At 41.1% G+C, this 17,500-nt stretch overlaps 2 protein-coding genes and 1 long non-coding RNA gene across 3 annotated transcripts in view; 2 read left to right on the forward strand and 1 right to left on the reverse strand.

Moving 5' to 3' along the window:
- The window catches only part of LOC138023545 (uncharacterized), a 55,815-nt gene that overhangs the window by 34,498 nt on the left and 3,817 nt on the right, over positions 1 to 17,500 (reverse strand). The window contains exon 2 of the long non-coding RNA XR_011126708.1: positions 15,335 to 15,455. This is a non-coding gene — a long non-coding RNA (uncharacterized lncRNA). The remainder of the gene's footprint in view (positions 1 to 15,334; positions 15,456 to 17,500) is intronic.
- Positions 785 to 3,787, forward strand: LOC138023544 (E3 ubiquitin-protein ligase TRIM71-like). The gene has a single exon (XM_068870547.1). It carries the CDS (start codon positions 1,999 to 2,001, stop codon positions 3,703 to 3,705), a length of 1,707 nt encoding a protein of 568 aa, XP_068726648.1. The 5' UTR covers positions 785 to 1,998; the 3' UTR covers positions 3,706 to 3,787.
- Positions 8,046 to 9,787, forward strand: LOC138024121 (E3 ubiquitin-protein ligase TRIM71-like). The gene has a single exon (XM_068871226.1). It carries the CDS (start codon positions 8,621 to 8,623, stop codon positions 9,650 to 9,652), a length of 1,032 nt encoding a protein of 343 aa, XP_068727327.1. The 5' UTR covers positions 8,046 to 8,620; the 3' UTR covers positions 9,653 to 9,787.

Raw genomic sequence — 17,500 nt, forward strand, 5'->3', positions numbered from 1 at the left:
TGGAGGGATGTTCATGCAAGTTTTCCTAGAATGGCAGCAAGACTGGATATCAAAGACGTGACTTCTTCTAAGAAATTAACCCTGATCTGATAAGGTATGCTTCAAATACGTTCAGTCAAACTATCGCACGCAAAAGTTTACTTAAGTTAACGGCTGCCAAACTCAAACTTCAAAGAACATGTTTTCCCGTCGTGTGTCCACGCTAAGATGAAAACGACGGAATTCAAATTTGCCAACCACGGAACAAAAGTCATTAGTTTAACAGCCAATAGTCGACTTTGGAAAATACCACAACATTCTTTGTTTGTCCCCCCAAATTTTGCATAAGCCTTGTATCCAGTTTCTCTTCGGACTTACCGGACGGTCCCAAGAGAAAACAAAAACCATGCTTATGCAACTTTCCCACACGCAAAACAAACGCATTGAAAGAGGTTTATGCATGTCGCGCAGTAACGTCAGAGAAGATGCTTTATAGGTTGGTGCAGTGTGACTGAACTACTTTGTTATTCCTGTTTTCGCTTATTCCTACTTTGCGGTTGCTCCTACATATGAAATAAACCCAATCAAAAGGAAAGGATAACAAAAATTTGGTGAGCACGGCGCTAAATTTTTTGTGTTTTATCAGGAGGAAACACTGGATAATCTTGCTTATTTGATGCCTGGTTTGGTCTAACTGCTATATAATAAATTTTGAGATATTAAAACCACGTAGTATCGATATTTATTTGACTTTTTAAACTTTTGATCTCATCTCTCTCTATTGTTTTTTCTTTGGGTGACGTGAAAATCAAGAACTGAGGAAACACGTTCAATTTTGCTTTACCCGAAACATTGATTTACACACATTTTCCCGCGTTTTGTTTTCAAAATTTTGTTCATGCAGAAATGGTAGAGAATCTTTTAAACGGTCACAAGCAGTCCTAACTGAAGATTCTCAAACGATGTCTTCCTCACTCCCCAGAATCTAAGCAAAGCATCGCAACTATTGCGTCCTCCATGATGGTTTAGGAAAACCATGGAGTGGGAGAATCAGGAAGAGAGGACCGTCATTTAGTTGCATCGCTACAATCGGAAAATGTCGTTCCATTTTCAGCGGATCGGTTTGTGGCTGGTCGGTTTAGCTTAATGGTAAGCACCCTGAGTTTTTAGCCGAATAAAAAATTTCGGGTTTGAAAACGAGTGTTCGTTCGTGATGAAGTGCATTAGAATGTGATAAAAAACACTCCGTGTCACTCAAAGCGGAAAGTAGCGGGGTTATCCACTCGACCGCACAGAGTCTAGGGATTTAAGTGACGTCACTATTTCACACACCCTCATTTTGCGTTGCTTGGCTTCATCATGGATGTTCAACAGCTTTTCAAGATTCTTAAAAGGGAAGCAGAATGCCCATTGTGCATAGAGACTGTCAAAAATCCCAAGTTCGTGATGAAGTGCATTAGAATGTCACAGACTCCGTGAGAGACTCCGTCTCAATCAGACACAGTTCCGTGATTTAAGTGACGTCACTATTTCACACGCCCTCATTTTTCCGTTGCTTGGCTTTATCATGGATGTTCAACAGCTTTTCAAGAATCTTAAAAAGGAAGCAGAATGCCCATTGTGCATAGAGACAGTCAAAAATCCCAAGACATTACCATGCCTTCACTCATTCTGCCTGGAGTGTCTCGACAGACATGCAAACTTCGCAAGGAGACAGCTAAAAGCGACAATCAAATGTCCGGTTTGCCAGACTTCATTTCAAATTCCCGAAACAGACACCTTCAAGAATTTGCCGTCATAGTTTCATCTCAACCGATTGGTGGATGTTCTGGCCCTAGAAGATGGCAGTGTACGGTCTCAAACATGCAACAGTTGTGACGAAAACAATACGGCAACATGTTACTGTTTCGTGTGCCAGGATTTTCTCTGCGCATCTTGTTTTGAAGCTCACCAACGCTTGAAGGCCACAAGGGGTCATCGCAAGCGCAAGATGTGCAAGAGTTGATCCACAGACCCGTGATGTGTTCACAGCAATATCATGAAGATCAACCCCTCGAATTTTACTGCGAAGACTGTAAAGTTCTGATTTGCCACAAATGTAGTGTAGTAAGTCACGATCGACACTTTAAGACAGACACTCAGAAAACAGCACAAGAACAAAAGATGCAAATGTCCGACGCTGTGGCCAAAGTGAAAGCGGAAATGGTCAGATATGAGAGTGAAATTAAGAAACAAACTGACCTAAGAAACAAAAATAAAGTTGAAATTTTAAACGAGGAAAAGAAAATGACAGACACTGTGGAAAAATTGATTCGTGATTTGCGAGAACACGAGAGAAAAATGAAGGACAAATTTCGTGAAATTTATGAAGCGGAACAAAAACGTCACGCAACGCGACTGGAAAACTTAGAGCTGGTTGCCACCCAGCTGAAAAGCTGCTTCGAACGTTGTCAGAGTATCTTGGATAGAAACTTCAGCGTCGAAATTCTACAAACAAATCACGCCATCCTCGGACGTTGTAATGAACTGTTAAATGTAAGAAAACCCGATCTTTACATGTCGCCTTATGTACATTACTTGGTGAAAAAGAAATTGGATCTTATGGATCGAGTAGTTGTCACCAAGACTGATCCCTCAAAGTGCTTAGCTGAAGGTCAACACAGCAAGGAAGTAAAAGAAAGGAAGGAGACAAATTTTGTCATTGTTACAAAGGATTCTGAAGGATTTCAATGTTATCAACAAGATGATAAAATCAAAGTCGACTTATTGACTCCAGAAGGTGATCAACTAAAAACAAACATTAAAGACACCAAAGACGGCAAATACACAGTGACATACACACCACAAGATGCCGGACAACACAGAGTAGAGATCCTTGTGAATGGACAGCCGATGACTGGTAGTCCTTGGATTGTGCAGGTTCATCAGCATCAACATCAATTTGCCTTTCAGTTTGGTTCAAAAGGGAAGGGACAAAGAGAATTTGATGGCATTCACGATATTGATGTGAGTAATAAAACGGGAACGCTTGCTGTTGCAGATAGCGGAAATAACAGAATTCAACTGTTGAGTTCTGAAGGAAACTTTCAAAGGGAGATAAAAATTGATGGTATACCTTGGTCGGTGGCATTTACAGACTCTGGCGACCTGCTGACTTTAGTTCCGAGAAGCGACAACAAGCTTCGTGTGTTCAGTGAGGAGGGTCACTTCATCAAACACATCAATGATAAACATCTTGATAAACCAATTCGCCTTTCCATTGCGAGTGATGGTCGTATAATCATAACTGACTGGTCGGACAAGAAAATCAAGGTCCTTTCCCCTGACGGGAATGACTTGCTCCAGTCCTTCAGTTCCCCACACTGTGATAAATCCCCGTTCTTTGCTATTTTTCACCAGGACAAATTCTTTGTTTCTTATTACATTGATGATTGTGTCAAGGTATTTGACAAAACAGGACTGTATTTACATGACATTGGCTGTAAGGGATCCAATGATGGCCAGTTTGATTATCCACTTGGACTCGTTATTGACAAGTACAACCGACTCATTGTGTGTGATGCACTTAACCGTAGGCTGCAACTCTTCACCCTGAGCGGCACGTTTTTAAGTAAAATCGATGGACAGTATTTCAAAAATGGCTTTCCTCGTTACGTTGCTATAAACAGAGGTGGCAGTCTCATAGTAGCCGACATAGACAACAGCCGCATTTCCGTTTTCTATTAAGATGTGATATATTTTTGCTTTATTAGCATAAGGCTAACGTTTTCTAATCAGACAGCCGAGAATAAAGAAATGAATATTTAAAGTGCGTTGCATAAGCTCTAAACAATGGTGCTTTGAAAATTCGAAATTTTACAAAGAATATTATGGGATCAGTAGTGTCTTTGTCACCCAAGAACTTTTCAGTGTTTGATGGCTAATAACTGCCTCGTTATCAAAGCTAAACGGCTTTTGGAGGTTTAACTAAAAGTTAAACGAGTTCTTTTAGCATTTGAAGTCAATTTTTAAATAGCATGATTGATGCCATATGTGCGAACTCGTATGTTAATGAGATAAAATGTAAAGAAAGCCAAGATTCCCTTATACCTTTCGAATGAAAAGAGCTACGTACTAGAATCTGCAACTACCCTGTAGGAAAGCAAGAGAAAAACGGGGAAAAACCCATTGAAAAAAAACATTTTTAGTTTCAAATGGATAATTTTGGAGGTATTTAGTTATCTTTTCTGTGAATTAAGTGTTTGCTTACAATTTGATCTCAGTGTTTTAAAGGTAGCTATTGTAGGCAGTAATCAACCTCGTTCCGAGGGCGCCTTTCCCTCCAAGTGAGGGACATTTCCTGGGAACAAGGTCGTGCAGTGATTTGTTAAGCTGGTTACAGCTTTCTCCAATTAAAGAGAAGCACTTTTCAGTCAAGATTAGATTAAAAGGAAAAATTTTAATTGACGTAGAAAATGCTTTCATTTCAACATGGCTTAGCAGTCGCGCAGAAGTCTGCTTGAATTTCTTAAATACTTTTTAATCAATTTTGACTGATCACAATCTTCTCTTATCCAACGCTGTACGAGATTAAAGCCTTGTTTTCCCTTGGGACTCAAGCGCAATCATAAGTGCCCTTATTTCACCGTGAAAACGTGGTTGACGCAAGCATAAGCACAAGCACCATGATCAAAATTTTCCTTTTCCTTGTGCTTGCGCTTATGCTTGCATTCGCTTGTGTCGTGTGAAAACGAAACGCAGCATAATCACAAGGAAATTTGCTACGCCAAGTAAAGAACTCGTTCTAGATTCCCTGCGTCTGAGCATTTGAACAAAATGGCGGATGCAGTGGTTAAATTTGACGCTTATGTCGAGGTTTGTTTTCACTACAAGCTACTTACGCTTGCGCTTGCGCTTGTGCTTGCATCGCTAGTGACAACCAGGCTTTAAGCTTATTGCATTCGATATTTTCGCAAATCCCATGATACAGTTCATTTTGGTTTACGGAAGCATGATACAGTCCCAAGAGCAAATAACTTCTATTGTTTTTCTGTAAAGAGTCTCCCAGAACGTATTGCATTATGTGATTGGGAAAATAGTCTATTAACGAAAATCAAGATGGTAAGCACCTGAAACGGTGCTGAGGATTTCCAGACATCTGTGAACGGTTTAATACGGGCACAAATTATAAATATTTTTCTGAACCTGCAAAAACTGAAGAACTGAGATGTGAACAAATGAAAATCGGGTTGAGCTATTTCTGCATGAATATGGCGATTGAAATAAGCTTTTAAAAGATCTTCGCCTACGCTCAGTTCTACAAGTTTTTCAACATACATGCAGTTTTAACCTTAACATAAGATCAAAAGAAAACTTGCAACATGTGAAAAGACCGGGTTTTCAAAATAAGCAGATCAGTGTTAAAATTGTTGGGCCCGGAAGGAAAAGAGCTTCTTGTCTGGTTCATACCAGCGAATTGCAATTATCCATTTTTGTTTCCCTCAAGCTAGCCAGGCAGCGCGCGTTGAAATCTGACACGCACGTCTCAGGGTTTTCGCTAGTTTTGTAAAGTAGTGGACATATTTCCGGAACCGGAAGTGACATTTTTTGGCGCGGCAAGGTGCCTTCCGAGCGCCGAGGGGAAGAGCTACTAGGGCGCATTCTCCCCCAGGAAATTTGAAAAATAGAACACGGAAAAACGCTGTTTCCAGCGACAGTCTCGAACCCAAGAATCTGTTTCCCAGGCAAGGCGGGAGTTCACTCAAATTCTCTTTAAAAAGTAAGTAAAGCGATGGTTCAGTTGGTTGAGCATCGGGTTGCCATGCGGGAGGTCGTGAGATCGACTCCGGCCCGACCAACACTCAGGGTCTTAAAATAACTGAGGAGAAAGTGCTGCCTTTGTATTTACATCCGCAAATGTTTAAGGCTTTTAAGTCTTCTTGGATAAGGACTATAAACCGTAGGCCCCGTGTCACAACCCTTCAATGTTCATAATCCTGTGGGACGTAAAAGAACCCACGCACTATTCGTAAAGAGTAGGGTATGGAGCTCCCGGTGTTGTGGTCAGGCCTCATTTCATTCATCCATGTGCTGGGTGAGATCGCTAATGGACTGATAGCGGCTGCCAGCGGCGCCTGTATATGCTAATGACCGATCTCACCCATAGATCACTTGCTTGTAAAGCGCATTTGAATATGTTAATAGAAAATGCGCTATATAAATTCATTACCATTACCATTACCAATAATAAAAAAATTATAACAAACCCATGAAATATTGGCATCAAAGTTCCGGACATGAAATGGGAAACGACCGGACGAAACGTCCGGCCTCCGGTCTCAAACGAAAACCCTGCTCAGGTGCCCGCCGGAGTGAGCAAGACGTAACGGGAGACGACTGGGAACGAGTCAACGCCAGAATGACGTTAGGCTATCAGAGAAATACAGCAGCTCTCGTAACGTATAATGTGATTGGCTCGCCACCCTATCCAAAAGCAAAAGAAAAAAAGCTGCTTACACTACCAAACAATAACAGCTTACGAGAGCTGCTACACTAATGGAAAAAAGGCTATAGCGAATTTCTTCTTTACAAACATTGACGTCACATTTCTTTTGATACCTTCGTTTCCACCTATGCGTGGACACGTCACGGGGAAAACATGCTCTAACTGGTTGCAAACATGACAAGTTTTGTCTTCAATCCTTCAAAGTTGGAGGGATGTTCATGCAAGTTTTCCTAGAATGGCAGCAAGACTGGATATCAAAGACGTGACTTTTTGTAAGAAATTAACCCTGATCTGATAAGGTATGCTTCAAATACGTTCAGTCAAACTATCGCAAGCAAAAGTTTGCTTAAGTTAACGGCTGCCAAACTCAAACTTCAAAGAACACGTTTTCCCGTCGTGTGTCCATGCTAAGATGAAAACGACGAAATTCAAATTTGCCAACCACGGAACAAATAAAGTAATTGTTTTAACAGCCAATAGTCGACTTTGGAAAATACCACAATATTCTTTGTTTGTCCCCCCAAATTTTGCATAAGCATTGTATCCAGTTTCTCTCCGGACTTACCGGACGGTCCCAAGAGAAAACAAAAACCATGCTTAAGCAACTTTCCCACACGCAAAACAAGCGCATTGAAAGAGGTTTATGCAGGCCGCGCGGTAACACCAGAGAAGATGCTTTATAGGTTGGTGCCGTGTGACTGAGCTACTTTATTACTCCTGTTTTCGCTTATTCCTACTTTGCGGTTGCTCCTACGTATAAGATAAGCCCAATCAAAAGGAAAGGACAACAAAAATTTGGTGAGCACGGCGCTAAATTTTACATTGAAAGGTTAATTTTTAATTCCTTTTTTGTGTTTTATCAGGAGGAAACACTGGATAATCTTGCTTACTTGATGCCTGGTCTGGTCTAACTGCTATATAATAATTTTTGAGATATTAAAACCACGTAGTATCGACATTTATTTGACTTTTTAAACTTTTCATCTCATCTCTCTCTTTTGTTTCTTCTTTGGGTGACGTGAAAATCAAGAACTGAGGAAACACGTTCAATTTTGCTTTACCCGAAACATTGATTTACACGCCTTTTCCCGCGTTTTGTTTTCAAAATTTTGTTCATGCAGAAATGGTAGAGAATCTTTTGAACGGTCACAAGCAGTCCTAACTGAAGATTCTCAAACGACGTCTTCCTCACTCCTCAGAATCTAAGCAAAGCATCGCAACTATTGCGTCCTCCATGATGGTTTAGGAAAACCATGGAGTGGGAGAATCAGGAAGAGAGGACCGTCATTTAGTTGCATCGCTACAATCGGAAAATGTCGTTCCATTTTCAGCGGATCGGTTTGTGGCTGGTCGGTTTAGCTTAATGGTAAGCACACTGAGTTTTTAGCCCAATTAAAATTTCGGGTTTTAAAATGAGTGTTAGCTCGTGATAATGTGCATTAGAATGCGATAAAAAAGACTCCGTGTCACTCAAAGCGGAAAGTAGCGGGGTCATCCATGCGACCGCACAGAGTCCAGGGATTTCAGTGACGTCGCTATTTCACACGCCCTCATTTTGCGTTGCCTGGCTTCATCATGGATGTTAAACAGCTTTTCAAGATTCTTAAAAAGGAAGCAGAATGCCCATTGTGCATAGAAACTGTCACAAATCCCAAGACATTACCATGTCTTCACTCATTCTGCCTGGAGTGTCTCGACAGACATGCAACTTTCGCAAGGAGACAGCTAAAAGCGACAATCAAATGTCCGGTTTGCCAGACTTCATTTCAAATTCCCGAAACAGACACCTTCGAGGATTTGCCGTCATCGTTTCATCTCAACCGATTGGTGGATGTTCTCGCTCTAGAAGATGGCAGCGTACAGTCTCAAAGATGCAACAGTTGTGACGAGAACAATACGGCAACATGTTACTGTTTCGTGTGCCAGGATTTTCTGTGCGCATCTTGTTTTGAAGCTCACCAACGCTTGAAGGCCTCAAGGGGTCATCGCAATGTTTTGATGGACAAACTGCAAGCGCAAGATGTGCAAGAGTTGATCCACAGACCCGTGATGTGTTCACAGCAATATCATTAAGATCAACCCCTCGAATTTTACTGCGAAGACTGTAAAGTTCTGATTTGCCACAAATGCACTGTAGTGAGTCATAATCGACACACCATGACAGACACTCAGAAAGCAGCAAAAGAACAAAAGATGCAAATGTCCGACGCTGTGGCCAAAGTGAAAGCGGAAATGGTCAGATATGAGAGTGAAATTAAGAAACAAACTGACCTAAGAAACAATAACAAAGTTGAAATTTTGAACGAGGAAAAGAAAATGACAGACACTGTGGAAAAATTGATTCGTGATTTGCGAGAACACGAGAGGAAAATGAAGGAAAAGTTTCGTGAAATTTATGAAGTGGAACATAAACATCACGCAACGCGACTGGAAAACTTCGAGCTGGTTGCCACCCAGCTGAAAAGCTGCTTCGAACGCTGTCAGAGTATCTTGGATAGAAACTTCAGCGTCGAAATTCTAGAAACAAATCACGCCATCCTCGGACGTTGTAATGAACTGTTAAATGTAAGAAAACCCGATTTTTACATGTCGCCTTATGTACATTACTTGGTGGAAAAAAAATTGGATCTTATGGATAGAGTTGTTGTCACGAAGACTGATCCCTCAAAGTGCTTAGCTGAAGGTCAAGACAGCAAGGAAGTAAAAGAAAGGAAGGAGACATATTTTGTCATTGTTACAAAGGATTCAGAAGAATTTCAATGTTATCAACAACATGATAAAATTAAAGTCAACATATTGACTCCAGAAGGTGATCAACTAAAAACAGACATTAAAGACACCAAAGACGGCAAATACACAGTGACATACACACCACAGAGTGCCGGACAACACAGAGTGGAGATCCTTGTGAATGGACAGTCGCTGACTGGTAGTCCTTGGATTGTGCAGGTTCATCAGCATCAATATCAATTTGCCTTTCAGTTTGGTTCAAAAGGGAAGGGACAGGGAGAATTTGATGGCATTAACGACATGGATGTGAGTGACAAAACGGGAACGATTGCTGTTGCAGATGGGGGGAATAAAAGAATTCAACTGTTGAGCTCTGAAGGAAAGTTTCAAAGTGAGATAAAACTTGATGGTGCACCTTTGTCTGTGGCATTTACAGAGTCTGGCGACCTGCTGACTTAAGTTGGGGAAAGCGACAATAAGCTTCGTGTGTTCAGTGAGGAGGGTCACTTCATCAAACACATAAATTATAAACATGTTCATAAACCAGGTCGCCTTTCCATTGCGAGTTACGGTCGTATAATCATAACTGACTTTAAGGACAACAAAATCAAGGTTTTCTCCTCTGACGGGAATGACTTGCTCCAATGCTTCAGTGCTCCAGACTGCGATGAATCCCTATTCTTGGCTATTTATCATCAAGACAAATTCTTTGTTTCCTATTACCTTGATGATGGTGTCAAGGGATTTGACAAAATAGGAGTGTATTTACATGACATTGGCCGTGAGGGGTCCAATGATGGCCGGTTTGTTGGTCCTATGGGACTCGTTATTGACAAGTGCAACCGACTCATTGTGTGTGATTCATGTAACCATAGGCTGCAACTCTTCACCCTGAGCGGCAAGTTTTTGACTAAAATTGATGGAGAGTATTTTAAATGTGGCTTTCCTTGTTACGTTGCTATAAACAGTGGTGGCAGTCTCATAGTAGCCGACGACGAGAACGGACACATTTCTGTTTTACATTAAGATGTGATATATTTTTGCTTCATTAGCATAAAGCTAACGTTTTCAAATCAGTCAGCCGACAATAAAGTAACGAACATTGTAAGTGCATTGCATATATAAGCTCTGAACAATGGTGCTTTGAAAATTCGAAATTTTACAAAGAATATTATGGGATCAGTAGCGCCTTTGTCACCCCCCCCCCCGCCCCGGGGGGGGGGGGGGGTACTCCCAGAAAAATTGGGTGGGGGTGTGCGGCCCGCTTTTCAAAACCCTTACCCTACTTATGACCGAAATCTGCGATTTTCCCTACCCTATTTATGACCTGACCAAAAATTTGATACCCTATTTATGACCTGACCCTTAAATCAATATCCTGGTGCAGACCTGCCTTATAATTATTTCCCTAATTCAGACCAATGTTAAAGGCAGTGTTTATCTGCTTTTATTAGGTGTAGGTTACATGATAAAGAAGTAGCTTTTAAATAAAAAACGAATTCAAGACTAGAGTGCAAAAATCGATACCCTAAATATGACCAAAATGGCGGAAAATTGGCCAAAATCGATACCATATTTATGACCAAAACGGCTGAAACCCTCCCCCCCCCCCCCCCCTTCCTCCCCTCCCCCCGGTTGTCACCCAAGAACTTTTCAGTATTTGATGGCGAATACCTGGCTTGTTATCAAAGCTAAAAGGTTTTTGGAGGTTTAACTAAGAAAGTTAAATGATGGCCAGTTTGTTGGTCCTTGTGGACTCGTTATTGACGAGTACAAACAACTGATTGTATGTGATGCAGGTACCCAAAGACTGCAACTCTTCACTCTGAGCGGCAAGTTTTTGTGTAAATTTGATGGTGAGTATTTGGAAAATGACTTTCCTTCTTTTGCTGCTATAAACAGTGGTGGCAGTCTCATAGTAGCCGACGTGGGCAACAGACGCATTTCTGTTTTCCCTGTTTTCCATTAAGATGTGATATATTTTTGCCTTATTAGCATAAGGCTAACGTTTTCTAGTCAAACAGCCGAGAATAAAGTAATGAATATTGAAGGTGCATCACTGCATAAGCTCTAATAAGCTCTGAGAAATGATGCTTTGAAATTCGAAATTTTACAAAGAATAGTATGGGATCAGTAACGCCTTTGTCACCCAAGAATTTATCAGTTTTTGATGGCTAATAATAACTCGGTCGATATCAAAGCTAAAAGGCTTAAAATTGGAGGTTTAACTAAAGTTTAACAAGTTTTTTTAGCATTTGAAGTCAATTTTTAAATAGCACGATTGATGCCATCTGCGCAAACTCGTATTTTAATGAAACAAATGTAAAGAAAGCCAAGATTCCCTTATACCAAGAAAAAATGAGGGGACAGAGAAGGAGGCTCCCGGTCCAGCCATTGGGATATGTCATGTCCACGAAAGTTATTTTTAGACGAGCGGAAGTCTTCCGAGACGTCCGCATGCAGGCCAACCTCGGTCCGATGTTTGAAAGAAAATATATATTCATCAGCCTTCCACGTGCGCCATCATTTTCTCTTTTCACTAAGAACCTGAGAGCGAGGCAAGACTGCATGCGGACGTCTCAGAAGACAGACTTCCGCTAGAACAAAGACTTCCGCTCGTCTAAAAATAACTTTCGTGGACATAACATATCCCGGCCAACGCCTTGAGCCTCCCTCTCTGTCCCCTCATTTTCTCTTGCTTATACCTTTCCAATGAAAAGAGAATCTAGAATCTGCAACTACCCTGTCGGAAAGCAAGAGAAAAACTGGGAAAAGTCCACTGGAAAAAAAAAAAAAATTTAGTTTCAAATGGATAATTTTGGAGACATTTTGTTCTGTTATCTTTTCTGTGAATGAAGTGTTTGCTTACAATTTTTTCTCAGTGTGTTTTAAGGTAGCTATTGTAGGCAGTAATCAACCTCGTTCCGAGGGGGCTTCCCCCTCCACCCTGGGAACAAGGTTGTGCAGTGATGTGTTAAGTTGGTTACACCTTTCTCCAATTGAGGACAAGCACTTTTCTGTCGAGATTAGAGATAAAAAGAAAAATTTGAATTGACGTAGAAAGTGTTTACATTTTAACATGGCTTATCAGTCGTGCAGAAGTCTACTGGAATTTTATTAAATAGTCTTTAATCAATTTTGACTGATCACGATCTTCTCTTATCCAACGCTGTAGAAGATTTCAGCCTGGTTTTCACTAGAGACGCAAGCGCAAGCATAAGAGCGCTTATTTCACCCTGAAAACGAGGTTGAGAAAAGCATAAGCACAAGCACAAGGATCAAAACTTTTTCCTTTTCCATGTGATTGCGCTTATGCTTGTGTTCGCTTGCGTCGTGTGAAAACGAAACACAGCATAAATACAAGGAAATTCGCTACGTCTGGCCAATTAAAGCACTCGTTACAGATTCCTCGTGGATCTGAGCATTTGAACAAAACGGCGGATTCTGTGGTTGATTTTCATCCTTATGTCGACTTTCGTTTTCACTATCATAAGCTGCTTATGTTTCTGCTTTGTGTTTGCGCTTGTACTTGCGTCGCTATTGAAAACCAAGCTTTATTGTCCACGGTTTCTGCGACCTTTTTAGAAAACCTCAATTTCATTAATGGCTGAGTAGCTAAGATGTCAGTTTACGTCCCTTGGTTTTAAGCCTGTTTTTACAGTACTCTAAAAACCGCAAGTACTTAATACTTTTAGGATACTTCGCCCGCATTTTAGGATGTAAACAAGACGGAAGGGATACCGCACACAAAAACATTTGTTGCTCTCATAGATCTAAGTATTTTTCAAGGTTTTTGCCTTTTTAAGCGAGGTAAGATTGTCTCTGATAGAGCGATATTTGAATAGACATTTTAAAGCTAAAATCCGATATATCATTGTTTGTTTTAAATCTTGACAATTGATTTGAAGGTTAGCACTCTTCTAATGAAGTTTGAAATTGTGGCCTTTTTGTGATAAGCAGGCAGACACACTTTGGAAACTTCCAGATAAAAAGAGACTTAATTCCCGTTTATCGCTGATGAGGCACTTCTATCACTTTATTTTCTGTCCTTTTGACATAATGATAAAGGTCAGACGATGTATTCAAAGTAGGCATGGTTCTAGCCCGCGAAACTTTTGTACGTTTTTCCTTTAAAACACAACCTAGTCATGATGCTTGAAGGATTTGCAGACTTATTCACACAATGGGGAAGTTCATGTATCATGCAACATGTAATGACATACTAACGGAACGCGAGGGCCGAAATGACCGTGCAAAAACGACCTAGGGGTTAGTAAGTTGTTCATTATATCGCATCGTTTCTTTGAGCGATAATAATAATAATAATAATAATAATAATAATAATAATAATAATAATAATAATAATAATAATAATAATTTATTACTTATATAGCGCAAAATACATGTGGATATGATTTAATGCGCTCGGACCCCTTCACAGTTTGGTGAATGTTCGTCTTCCAACAGCGAACTTTGAAAGGTAAACTTTTCCATGTAGAACTAAATTCTGCTTGCTATAACTGTACTGTTGTGATGAAAAAAATAAATTCCGCTTTTTAAAAACTTTTTGTGTTTCGCTCAACTTGAATTTCCAGGGGGAGAGAAAAAATATGGAAACGAGCAGTTTCCATGGTAATGGTCCGTACTGTATAAAGTCCCGACCGAAAACCAGTCACAGGGGCGTAGCGTTCTTATACGCACGTACGCCCGTGCGTACAGCTCAAATCCGGGCATCGTTATTCAATGGAGGCATTAATTTGTTTTAGTCATTATAAAATCGGGCCAAGATTTTTAAATTTCGAATTAAACTGGTGTCTCTGTGTGTGAGTATTTCCAATATCTTTTCATTAACCCATACAGGCCTGGCCAAACGGCCAAACGGATCCAACTTCATCCAACATTGTTGGACGCTGTTTAAAAGCGTCGAAAGAGGTGACCACACGAATGCAACACGTTGTATCCAGAATTTTGGACTCAAGGGTCTGGAACCAAAATCTACCCAGAATCCTTAGAAAACAAACTCTCGTCATGTTGGCGTTTTCAAGTTCCTTTTAAAATCATCAATAGAGTCACTCTCTGTGATACAAAGAGGACAGCTGTTCAAGAATCTGGGAACGGCAACAGCAAAAGCCCGGTCTCCAAAGATCTTGCACCATGCAGGTGTGAGGAACCTTCAGAAGACCCAGGGCGTAACAGGGTAGGGAGCAGCGTCCCAGGATCGTGACTTGCAAAAGATCCTGCAGATACATTGGCGCCATGCCCCTTTGACCACAAGAAGGGCTATCTGTTCGAAGAGAGATTGCTTAACCTTTCGTCGCTCAGACATTCAAGACTTTGCTCGTGTACCATTCCTTAGCTTGAACTGACGTGGCAACGCGCGAAACAGATGCAATGAATAAATCATCACCATGGATACCGATAGCTGCAGCGCACGCCCGCGTGCAACACTGTTGAATGTGATGGCCGAACGAATGCAACACTTTTGTTCACACTTGAGAACAAAAGAATGGTTGGATGATGTTGAAGACGATGTTTGATGGAAATCAAACTTCGTTCAACAACTTCCAACATGATACAACATGGTGGCTGAACGAGTGCAACATGTTCGATTCAGCAATGTTGGATGATGTTACACTAACATGTTCAGTGGACCCGTTAACGTTTAGCCAGGCCTTAACGGCACCAAAACGTAATAGTGGACGAAAGCAAAAAAAAAACACTCTACCCTTCGAAGCCCCAGTTCCCGGTTATTTTTAAAGGAAATGATGTTATAACAGAGTTTGCGACGTCTTGCCTTTTGCTTGTACTGTAAACCCCCTGTTTGTGTTGTAGCTTGCTGCAAAGAAAACTCGGCAGATGGGTTAAATAAACAACTAACTACTGCATTTTCCTTCGCCTTTATTTATTGAAATATCCTTTGAAAATAGTCAGAAATGGCATTTTCGAATTCAAGACCGTCACTTCCAAACTTTTCTGGTGAAGCATGCCCCCAGACCCCTTAACTTTGAAACTCGTTCGACGCTCTAAACATTCTTCGTGTGCGTACACCTTCACGCTAAACTCACGCTACGCCTTTGAGTCAATCAGAGTGTTCCATTTAGCCTGAGAATTGCTTGCAATATAATAAAGTGCAGTTAATACCTGGGTCTTTTGGGAGCAGTCATCCATTTCTGGAACTTGTGTAGTGAGACACAGTATTGGTGCTATTGCGCACAGTGCAGTCGAGTAGCACTGATAGGCTGCCATGGACTTCACCAGGGTCCTCAAGGGAGAAAAACACAATCAGTAAATGATAAAACACGGAAAAATCACGCAACATTTCGGTATCAATGACTCCAGGCTTCATTATTCTCATCGTCAGCGTAGCGGAATGGTGAGGGTGCTGGACTTGAGAGATCCGGAGGTCTCGTGTTCAGGTCCCCCTCTGACCACCAGCTGGAGTTGTTGTCAGCATTCCCCGCCTCAACTCCTGGGCTGCGCTTGTAAATAGCCAACTAGTTTGCCTCCCACCAGCAGGGGATTCTTAACTCTGTCGTGTTCATTTTTATAAAATAATCAGGACAGTGCGCGCACTCTTATTGGTCAATATATAACTGTGTTTAGATGGGAATATATTAACACGGCTGTGACATCACACGAATTTTGGTTGGTGATGTCCGGGTGTTGCCAGAAGCGCGTCATTGTTTTGATTGACTGGCAGAAAATATGAGCGTGCATGAAGAAAATCTGATTCAATCAAGAAGAAAAAAACCAGCATTTTCCTTCATTTGTCGAATTCTTTTTGAGAAATATTTTATAACGGCAATAGCGGACTTTTTCCGTGTTTACATAGCAGGGATGGCACAGTGGTGAGAGCACTCTCCTCCCACCAATATGGCCCGAGTTCGATTCTCAGACTCTGCGTCATATGTGGGTTGAGTTTGTTGGTTCTCTACTCTGCACCGAGAGGTTTTTTTCTAGGTACTCCGGTCTTCCCCTCTCTTTAAAAAGTAACATTTGACTTGATTTGCGTTAATAGATGATTTCAGTTTAAAGTGTCCCCAATTAGTGCTCCAGTGCTAGAACGACTTGACGACTCCCCCGAGTGTTTGAATGAGGCTATGTAAACACAAGGTAGATACTGATGAAATACCAGGATTTCACCTTTTACTAAAAAAACCATAATGATCTTCACCACGCGCAGTGAACATATCATTTTTATCTTTCACATGTGAGAATATAGGTGTCGTCATGGTAACGAACACGCTTAGCCAATAAAACGCGATACTTTTGTGCTTCAATATATTACTTCTCTACTACATTAACATATTTATTGAAAAATTTTACGTTATCATGATATTGGTGTTCATAACTTTCATATCTTGTTTCACGTTACACAACGTGCGTGTTTCAGTGGTTGGTTCTGACGCAGAGGAGGAGGAGGAGAGGATTCAGGAAGTGTAAATGTCAAAGAATAACTAGGAAAAGGAATCCCATACTATTTCCCTACACCATCAAAGGCGAGGGACTCGAAGTTACAGAGATCGAGAAAGACCTTGGAGTCTCTATTCAAAGTGACCTGTACGTTGGTCGAAACATGTTTTCGACTGCTGCTCCAAAGCAAACAAGCTGCTTGGGTTTCTGCGTAGGAGTGCTGCTGACTGAGGTGGAGAGCCAGCGCACGCGTCGAACATTATATCTATCGATTGTGCGACCCACACGGGGCTATGCGACGCAGATATGGGCACCACAGTCAATTGAGTTCACGAGGAAGGTGGAACGAGCACAAAGACAAGCGACAAAATTCATCTTACGTCTGCCGTTCTTTTGCACAGATTCCTATCAAGACCGCCTAGTGCGCACCTCGTTGTTACCCATCTGCTACTGGCATGAATACTGGGACTTAGTTTTCCTTTTTAAGGCTTTAAATGGGCTAATAGAATTAGACCCGGGTATTATCCCTAAACCGCTTGTACCTTCTCGCTTAACACGGTCAACAAGCAATCCTAATGCTCTCCTTTTCCGACCTACGAAATGTAAAACTTTAACTTTCCAAAGATCGTACCTCAGTAGAATTACTAGAATTTGGAATACCCTACCCTGACCGTAGGCTCAACACAGTTGATATCAGTGCTTTTAAGTGCAAACTTAAACTTTATAATAACGAGGCTCTTTCGTTTTTTGACCCGGAAAGTCCACGGACATGGCGTTCCATCTGCCCCTCATGCAAGAGGCCTTGCGGCGCCTATCACTTGCTGTTTCTAGCTCATAATTTTGTGTAAATGTAATTATTGTATTTACATTTTATTATTTAATAATATTATTATT

This window comes from Montipora capricornis, chromosome 11 (assembly GCF_036669925.1).
Source record: "Montipora capricornis isolate CH-2021 chromosome 11, ASM3666992v2, whole genome shotgun sequence".
Taxonomy (NCBI): Eukaryota; Metazoa; Cnidaria; class Anthozoa; order Scleractinia; family Acroporidae; genus Montipora; species Montipora capricornis.

What these genes read in the sequence shown, in the direction of transcription:
- LOC138023544 (XM_068870547.1), top strand. Translation starts at nt 1,999, where the DNA reads ATGTGTTCACAGCAATATCATGAAGATCAACCCCTCGAATTTTACTGC.
- LOC138024121 (XM_068871226.1), top strand. Translation starts at nt 8,621, where the DNA reads ATGACAGACACTCAGAAAGCAGCAAAAGAACAAAAGATGCAAATGTCC.